The 10,366-nt window shown below is 36.4% G+C and overlaps 1 protein-coding gene across 1 annotated transcript in view; it reads right to left on the bottom strand.

Moving 5' to 3' along the window:
- Window positions 1–294: 294 nt before the first annotated feature.
- LOC102837356 (chromosome unknown open reading frame, human C3orf33) overlaps window positions 295–10,366 on the bottom strand; it is a 27,520-nt gene continuing 17,448 nt past the window's right edge. Inside the window, exons 3-4 of the mRNA XM_006867994.1 lie at window positions 3,906–4,066; window positions 295–696 (exon numbers count right to left, since the gene is read on the bottom strand). Of these exons, the coding sequence (XP_006868056.1) occupies window positions 295–696; window positions 3,906–4,066 (563 nt within the window). The remainder of the gene's footprint in view (window positions 697–3,905; window positions 4,067–10,366) is intronic.

Here is a 10,366-nt window from a genome sequence, read left to right as displayed (position 1 = left end):
ATAACTAAAATAGAACAATAGTTATATTCTTCTAACATTTATACTACAGTTATAGCTTTAGCCTGGTAGCTTTTTTTTCATTTTTCCTAACCGCATATAAAATTCACATTGATCACAATTTGCTTAAATTAATTCTGATATGTCATTTATAATAATCATCTTTCTAATATTTAAATATTTTTAGATGATTCCATTGTTTAGGGATATTTATATTTCAACTCAATGAGTCACATCCATATTTTTACAAATTTTATTCTTTTCCAAGTATGTCACCTCCGGACTTCTTGGAATATTTCACTCTTTTCGACGAAAGTATATACGACTCATTAGTTCTCTGAGCTTCAGTATTAAGGAGTAGTTTTTCAGGTTTTCTTTCCACGTTTCATAAGTTCTTCTAAGGTTGTCATAATAACTTTCTTTTTTAAAGTTTAAATTTGGTCCAATTTTTAAAAAATAATTGTCTTTTTTCCACATTTCTTTCCAGGAATCTTTGAGTTTCTCCAAATAATTTTCTTTTTCAGATTCTTCCTTCCATATTCCTTCTCCTTTTTTCAAGGCTGTTAATTCTGCTTTAAGTAAGTTTCTGTGAACTGTCCAATAGATTTTAGAATCATAATTTAGTCCTTTCACAAGAATAGTTTTACCAAGGCCTCTTCTCAAAATTTCTTCATTTATGCTCACATTAAAATATCCACCCTATTAAAAAAAAAACAAAAACCATAAATTAATAAAACTGTTAGTGTATGGATAACATCTTTTTCACCCTAAAACCAGTCACTCAGTAACTTCAGTCCTCCAGAGAAAAGTCAAACATTGAAATCCAAAGAGTCTCCAAGAAAATAAAAGTTATTGCTAAATCCAAGAATTTTATGACTTGAAAAGACTTTGCTCAAAGTCTGACACATTTTTTTTTAACTGACTCTGAAGACTATATAATTCTTCACAAACACATTGGTCAGAGAAACATAGAAGCAATAAAGTATAAAAAGGGCTTCAGAGTTTATTGGATGCTGTTTGGAAAGGGAGGGGCACACAATACTGGCACAATGACAGGAGCAGAGGGGACAGAAACTAAAAAGCAGAGAACTGCAAAACAACACAGAATCATCATATTTAGCTTTTAAATGAAGTCTAGAATTTCAATATTTATACAGGCACTGGTACATAAAAAGTACTGGTGATGCCATAGGATGAGCACTAGACTGCTAGCTGCAAGGTTGCCGGTTCAAACCCACCAGTCCTCCACAGGAGAACAGTGAGGCTTTCTGTTCCCATAAAGATTGACAGCCTCAGGCACTCTGTACAAGGTCATTATGAGTTGGAATGGAGTCCATGACAGTGGGGGTTTCTTTCGTTTGTTCGTTTTTTTGGCATGTTTTAAAAAATTCCCTTCGGTAATTAACATAATGATCCTGATTCTTGAATCTTCATCCTTTAGCAAATTTTTTTCATGGAATATCTCACTTCCTAATGAAACCGAATAAATACAAATGTTTTCCCTAACTAACAGTTTAAAGAAGAGCCCACTTAGCTATTTCTATAGTCCTTTGGGATTTCAATCTAATCAAACTAATTTTTAAAATTACTAATAATTTAATAGCTTCATCAGAAAAGTAATTCAATTAAATTCTAAAATGTGAAATCTCCAGGTTTAAACTGGAAGACATTTTTCTAAGAAAATTAGAATAACTCAAATTAGAATAATTAAAATTCAATCTCATACATTACTAAAACTCACTAGAAATAAAACACCATAATATACATATACAAAAGTTTTGTTACTTTCTAGGAAATAATATGGAGTTTTTATGTTGCACTGTAGGATAAGCACTGGACTACTAACCACAAGGTCAGCAGTTCAAACCCAGCAGTCGCTCCTTGGAAACCCTACACAGGGTCGCTATGAATGAGAATCAACTTGACAGCATTTAACAACAACAGGAAATAATATAATACAAAGAGATATGTATGATACCCAGAACCAGGAATATTTGGACTTGAATACAGGTTCTTCCACTGGCTACCCTGACCATTCAAGACACTAGCCTTCCTTAGAATCCCAACTGTAAATAACACTACAGACATTAACCCATAGGGTTGTTTGAAGATAAATGAAATAATAAATTCATAGTGGCTAGTACAGTGTCTGGTACATGACAAACACTCAAGTATTATTATTTCTTTCATCATCGTAATCAGTTCCTTTTTTTGATTATTATACTCTTCAGCCTAAAAGAGAAGTTAGTGTTTTTAAGGCTAGTGGGATAGTTTATATAATTTTGTGTTATTACGTTACTTTTAAATGTAAATTGCTACAAGCAATACGTTTTGGATAATTCCCATTTCAAAGGCACTGAATATGATATGGGCATGTAAAACTTAATGGATTTCACTATGCTTTCTATTAACTCAAAAATCTTTTTAAGAATTAAAATGGTTATGATCATACTCTTTTTAATATATTTTTTTCTTCAAGGAGCCCCAGTGGTACAAACATGTAAGTGTTCAGCTGCTAACTGAAAGAAAGGTTGGTGGGTCGAGAACACCTGCAGCTCTGTGGGAGAAAGACCGAGCGATCTGCTTCCTTAAACACTGCAGTTCAGAAAGCTCTATGGGGTACTTCTACTCTGTCACATGGGGAACACTTAATAACAACAAATTGTTTTCTTCTGATTATTTGTATTGTTTGCTATGCAATAATGGATTTTAAAAATAAGAAAACCAATATCCAAACCCACTGCTGTCAATGCACAATCTACTTTTAATCATATCTTAACATTTCAACCATTCACTTTTCAATATTGCTTCAATATTTCTTTTTCAGTAATCACCCATACGCATGTTTTTATATAGTTAGAAATTAGTCTAGATGCAATTTTGTATCCTTTTAAAAAAAACTGATCTTCAGTCACACATATTTTCTGTTTATTAGTCACCATAATTATCACTGTAATAGTTGTAGATCACTGAATTAAGAATCTATCACTAAACGAAATCTGGAAGTTGCTACATCCCAGGATTCAGGATACTGATAGAGACTCAGTAGCATCCCCTTATACAAAGGTGTGACCAATGAAAAAGGTTAAGATGACCCTGAGACAACATCTTCAGATGTTGGTCAATAAATTGTTGCTGTTATGTGCTGTGGAATCAGTTCCTACTCATATCGACCTTATGTAGGGTTTCCGAGGAGAGGCTGGTGGGATTGAACGGCTGATCTTGTGGGTAGCCATCCAGTGCTTATCCCACAGCACCACAAATACTATTTAAGTATGCTCAATTTCCTGGTATGGTTAAGGTAAGCTGGTATGGTTAAGTATGCTCAATTTCCTGGTATGGTAGGATATGCACTGAACTGGTAACCACCAGGTTGGCAGTTTGAACCCACCCGCCATTCCTTGGAAACCTTATACAGGGTAGGGACTGACTCGATGGCACTTAAAAACAACAACAACAATTTTCAGTTCTAGAGTTCAAAGACCTACGCATCAAGACCAATTATCTATAATGTATAGACCAGAAACTTCCCTTGCCCTCTGCAGTTTCCATTTGACAAGCCTCACTTAACAAGTGGTTTCTAATAACTAAGAAGTGTGGCATAGAATATACATGCATAAATAAGTATAAAAAGACACTCCTTAATTTAGTATCATTAATGATTTGAAGGGTTTTTTCCTTGGTCTTTTCTTTTTTCTATAATATATATTATATATATAGTTAAAATGTCACAAAATTTATACATAAAACAGAATATAGTTAGTTATCTGTACATAATCACTATTAGCAGATGCATAAGGAGAAAAATATTCATAAGGAATCATTATGTATTCAAAGTTTTAATAAACAAGTATTTACATAGAAAAATAAGTATAAAATACTGCTAGTTGTTTGTTTCTACTACTTACCTTATTCACCAATAGGTAGCAAAAGAGCGCTGAATTTTCCCTTCCAAGAAGTTGGAACCATAGTAATTGGGAAGGTTTGAGCTCTTTCTTTAACCATAACTTCCCAGTCTCAGTGAGTTCTACTCCAGCCAGCTTAACCAGCAAAGCACCACACGGCTCTTCTAAGAAGGTTCAATAGAAGATGGCTTAGTGTTCATAGCATGCTACAAAAGCAAAATCCAAAGTAATAGCTAAATATAATATGCTTATTTATAAAATACCCAGACTCTGTAGATGCAGGTTGACATGTATTCAAGTTTTCTTTCAAAAAAATATATATGCATAGGATAGATGGAGTAAAAGTATAGTATTTTTAATAACATTCAAAACAAGAGGTAAGATTTAGCCTTTTTTGAAAAACCCTTCCAGATTTACTCAAATAGATAGATAGAGATAGAGATTCAGATAGATAGATAGATATTCAGAGCTATAGATTAATGGTTTAGTAAAACAAATTCTTACTACCAACAGATCTGTATAAACTGCTTTTTCACTTAACAAATTATTAAGGATACCTTCCCATTTCAATAAATATTGAACTACAACGTTATTACTTTGTGATACATTTTATAAAGCTGATTTCCAGACAGAATTTATCCATTTATAATTCAAATAACATAGTACAAAGCCATTTGAACTGCCAGGTTGGTGGTTCAAGCTTACCAGCTGCTCCTTGGAAATCCTATACTGGGTCACTATGGATTGGAATCGACTCGATGGCACTTTAACAACAAGGAAGGTTTCTTCACCCAAACCATGGATAAAATTTTAACTGTTGTTGTTAAGTGCTGTCTAGTCAGTTTCAACTACAGTGATTCTGTATAGCTTCTGGGGCTGTAAATCTTTGCAGAAGCAGAAAGCCTCATCTTTCTCATATGGTGCAGCTGGTGAGCTTGAACCACGGAGCTTGTGGTTTACAGTCCTGTGCTTATCCTATAGAGCCACAACACTCTCAAAATTTTAACTAGGATTTATTTTTTTAAGTTGATAATTTTCCAAAACAAGATAATACTGGGTGACTTAAAAAAAAAACAAAAAAAAAAACTCTTCATGTCTTTTTAAAAATTATATACTTAATTTGCACTAAGTTTTTGTTAAGTAGTTAGAAGTGTAAAGTTAAGTTCAGCCATTCTGCAGGTAGAAACCTGTACTTGAATTTGAGAAGATATACTAGAAACCCGCTCATATATTATTTGATTAACAAGAAGCATTTTCTTCAGGACCTGGGATTCTTGAAATCTACCCAAGAGTTTCAGTTAGGGAAATATCAAACTGGTGATTTCACTTATTTGGCACATATAGGATAAGCAATACTTTCAGAATACTTGCGTAGTTGAATTCTTGCAGAAGTGTAAGTAGGATAAATGTGCTTTGAGCAAAAGCTTTGTGTTATAGTAATACATAAATGAGATTAAGGCGGAATAGACAATAAAGATTAAATGAATAATGCACTAAGGGAAGCCTGAATACGTTAAGATCTCACTTGAGTCCTTTCATGTTGTCATCAACACCAACCAGCTGTCTCCTAATACAATATTTCTTAAGTCTTTGAGATCAAAGTTTTCGGGATACTAAACTTGAATTGTATAGTACATAAAGCTAATTCAACACTATCAACTTTAAGTATTAACATCCTAATTCTGCACTTTTCAAAAGATCACTGAGTTCCACATCTCTTCCAGGAACAAATCTATGGAATACCTAGGAAGTTATGCCTATATTTTGGAGATTCTATATTTTATTTTCTCCAAAATATAGGCATATGGGGGGGGGATGTTACTTTTTAATGTCTATGTTATGTAAGTTTTGTATTTCTGTGATGCGAACCACTTTGTTTCCCCAGACCTTCAATAAAGTCTTTTTATATACACACTAAAAAAAAGCCCAGGAATGACCGATTATGCTACAAAGTTAGGAGGAGATGGACACAAGAGCACTCTGCAAAAAAAGGTAGGATTTGGGTGTTGTAGAATAAACAGAGAACCAGAGGGTAGTAGGGGAGAGAGCATGTTAAATAAGGAAAAGACCAGGGGCACCTGAAGAAATCCACCGACATGAAAGAAATGCTAAAGGAAACTCCCTTTCTGCCTCACAAAGATGGACAGAAAATTGTGACTGAATATTTTGAAGGTTTTCAAACGCAATGCAGTAGCAACTGGTTTGTACCTTAGGTTTAAATAATATGATATATGGATTCATAACAATGGACAACTTCATGAAACAGAGGTAACATATTGGTATCAACATGACTGAAACCAGGTTATTTTCAACGTGAAAGTTGGACAATGAATAAGGGAGAGAGAAGAATCAATGCATTTGAATTATGGTGCTAGAGAAGAATATTAGAAGCACCATGGACTGCCAGAAGAACAAACAAATCTGCGTTGGAAGAAGTGCAACCAGAATGCTCCTTAGAAGCTAGGATGGCAAGACTTGATCTCTCATATTTGAGATATGTTGTCAGGAAAGACCAGAACCTGGATAAGGACATCATGCTTGGTAAACTAGAGCATCAGCAAAAACCAGGAAGATCCCCACAAAGAGACAGATAGACACTGTGGCAGAAGCAATGAGTTCAAACTTCACAGTTGTGAGGATGGTATAAGACGGGGCAGTGTTTTGTTCTGTTGTACACAGGGTCACTCTGAGTTGAAACTGACTTGACAACACCTAACAACACCATACATATTAAAAACATTTTTTTTTACCATCAGGGATATGATAAGTTTTGAATAACTTCCCCTCTAGAGTGCAGATTTTTTTACTACTGTCGGCTTATCTCTACTGTTTGCCATGATACACTGAGACTATGACAGAACAGGCATCCAGTAAATATCTGTGAAATGTTACAACAGTTAAACTTCACGGAATGTTTAAGCTACATGTGTGTATCTGTGTACATCCTCCTTCATACATATCAAAGATAAAATCATCGGAGGGATGTTACAGTATAGTGCATGGGGAATTTTAGAAATCTTCTAACAACAGTCTGGAACTAGCAGCACACGGTTCTCCCATATGTTCTATTACCAGGACATGCATGTAGCCTTACTCTGATGTAAAACTATGAGAAGCAAAGCTTTTTGATTAGAATAGCCTCCATTTTAAGAGTCTGAATTTTAGCTTCCTCACAACAAAATCAAAGTCCATTTCTATATCATACACCAGGTAGTAAACATAGCAATTGGAACATTGTTGTTATTGCTAAATGCTGTCAAGTCGATTCCGACTCATAGCCACCCTGTATAGGGCTTCCGAGGAGCAGCTGATGGGTTTGAACTGTGGACCTTGTGTTTCACAGTTAAATTAATAGCTATTTTAAAATAAAGAACACAATGACAATGAATTGTACATGTGAAGAATGCTGAAATGGCAAATGTTTTGTGACATGAGTATAAATCTACCACCAAAAAAAGTGATGCACAACCAGAGATGGAGGCATAGATGGGGACATGGAGAGATAGAACAACTGAGGGCTCTAGATTCATGGGAAGAGAAGGACTGATTGCTGGTGGCCAGGAGGCAGGCTTGCAGAATGTGCCCCTTGGTGGTGTAAATTATTATACATGCCTGAATGTGTTAAAAAAGAAAAGAGAGAGAGAGAGCTAAAATGAATAGAGAGAAATACTGTTAACTGATGGCAGGTACACAGAGGGAATTGTAACCATTGTAATGAAACAAAGTACATGACTTGTTGAATGTAAAACTGATGATCTGCCCTGTCAACTTTCACTCAATTCACCCTAAAAACTTAACAACAACAACAAAAGTAAGGCACAACACTTACATAATTTTTTAAAAGATGATTGAAATTGTTATGTCATCCAAACTGGTGCTTTGGTAGTTAACTTTCAGGCTCCAGAGGTATTTTACAAGTTAACAGATTTCACTCCTTCATGTGAGCAGTTCATTGCGGTCACACATAAAGCACTATTGGTACTGTCATTACATTTGTATTGCTTAACATCTGCAGAGAATATGACATGCAATGCCCATCTGTTCCTCCCACTCTGGCAGCTCTATATATGGAGTTCTTGACTGAGTGGCAGGAATTCTGTTTTCTAGCTTTGATTTCATTTAGCCTCTCTATGGAATAGAAAGGTAAATAAAGGTGGAAATCAATGCATTCTAAGGTTCCCATCAGCTCTAAAACTCTGATTCTATGTACTAAACTAGATAAATGCATATTACTTAACATGAAATCCATTATTAATATGCAGCACTGCCGATCATAGTCCTATGACACTGCTTATCTCCAAGAGACCAACTCAGACTGAATCTCCAGAGGTGGTGTCCTTGCGGCCAAAGCTCCAAAGAGTCCTTACTATTTCAGCTCAGAGAGACTTAAATCATTACAGCAATGGAGAAGCTAAAGGATTGGAGAAGTGTAAAGTCTGCTTAAAGCTAAAATGGTCAAAAAGAAACATCCTAGGTAATTTCTCATTAGGGAACAACACTCATTCAAATTGTGTAAATTCTGCTTGGCTTGTTTGAAAAATCAGACATGTCAAAAATGTTTAGGGGAAAGAAATCCATTTTTTCCTCTACAGATACATCTTGTTAAACAGAGCGATAGTCATTCATCTGGGATAAAAAACAGCAACAGCAAAAAGAACCTTTCTTTCTTCATAAATTTTAAATTATATTAAGAAGACTTTTAAACAGAACTAAATTAATCCATCCATCAAATTTCACCTAGTCTCTATTGGCTACTAGGTATAAGCACTGTGAATATCAAGATGAAGAGGAAAAGGTCCCTGCCCACTAGGAGTTCAGTTTGTGGTGGTGATGTGTCCTGGAGTGAGTTCCGATTCACAGCGACCTCATCCTTCTCCAGCAGAACCACTGGTAGTTTCAAACTGCTGACCTTGAGGTTCACAACCTGATTCGTAACCACTATACTATCAGAGCTCAGATTAGTGGGGAATATAAACCTAACCACACTCTTGGTGTGGCGCTATAGAATAAGCACTGGATTGCAGACCACAAGGTCAGCAGTTCAAACCCACCAAGCCACTCCCGAAAACCCGATACAGGGTTGCTGTGAGTCAGAACTGACTTGGTGTCACTATAATTATAGGAAAAGATAAGTAATGCTATGACCTAAGTGATAAACTGTTGTAAGGGTACAGTAAGGGTCAAGGCTAATTCTGCCGGGAGTAAAGGAAAGCTTCACAGAAGACCTCACACTTGAGCTGAATTTTAACCAACTGGAGCCAAGACAGCCTGGCCAAAGAACCATGCCCATGGACATGAGAACACAGTAAGCAGCAGTAAGATCTATGTGGTTGGGTTTTTGACATGAAATAGAGAAAAATATTAATTGCAGCTGGAAAGATCTGGCCCCTGCCCACATCTCCAACCTCATTTGGTGCCTCTCACCACCTTAATCACAGTGCCCTAGCCACCAGAGTCTTCAAATGACTGGTCACAAAAGCCAATCTCATCCCTATACATCTTTTGCCTCCTTGGCCCTTCTCATTCTTTGGGTCTCTGATGAAACAACAACTCCTTAGGAAGGCTTTCTCTGGCCACTCTGTACGTACAGACTTTCCCTTTCCACGATGACCCTCAATAGCTCTCTATCCCAGCACCCTGTTCTTCTTCTTCATAGTTTTTAAGATAGTATTTCATTTGTTTGTTGCCTATCTTCCACCTAGACTGTAAGCTCCAAGGTGAAGAGACGCCTTGTTTGATTCACTCAGTAATGTACAGTTAGCTGAGGATCTAAAACATAATTATTGCTGTTGTTAGGTGCTGTTGAATTGGTTCTGATTTACAGCCACCCTGAAGAGTAGTTGGTGAGTTTGAATCATCAACCTTACAGTTAGCAGTCCAGTGCTTATCCTACAGTGTCACACCAGGATACCAAACAAAATTTGTTGTTGTTATTAGGTGCCATTGAGTTGGTACCAACTCATAGCAACCCTATGCACAACAGAACGAAACACTGCCCAGTCCTGGGCCAACCTCACTACTGTTGCCACACTTCAGCACATTGATGCTGCCATATTGCCAATCCATCTCGCTGGGGATCTTCCTCTTTTTCTCTGACCCTCCACTTTACCAAACATGATATCCTTCTCCAGTGACCGGTCCCTCCTGACAATATGTCCGAAGTATGAGAGACGAAGTTTGGCCATCCTAGCCTCCAAGGAGCACTCTGGCTGCACTTTTTCCAATACAGATCTGCTGGTTCTTTTGGCAGCCCATGGTACTTTCAACATTCTCCTCCAACACCATAACTCAAAAGCATCAATTCTTATACGGTCTTCCTTATTCACTGTCCGGCTTTCACATACATATGAGGTTATTGAAAATAACATGGCTTGAGTCAGGCACACCTTAGTTCTCAAACTGACATCTTTGCTCTTTAACGCTTTAAAAAGCTCTTGTGCAGCAGATTTGCCTAATGCAATACA

Source organism: Chrysochloris asiatica, unplaced genomic scaffold (assembly GCF_000296735.1).
Source record: "Chrysochloris asiatica unplaced genomic scaffold, ChrAsi1.0 scaffold00113, whole genome shotgun sequence".
NCBI classification, from domain to species: domain Eukaryota; kingdom Metazoa; phylum Chordata; class Mammalia; order Afrosoricida; family Chrysochloridae; genus Chrysochloris; species Chrysochloris asiatica.
Note: the sequence above shows the minus strand (reverse complement) of the source record. Positions and strands in the feature narration are given on the sequence as shown.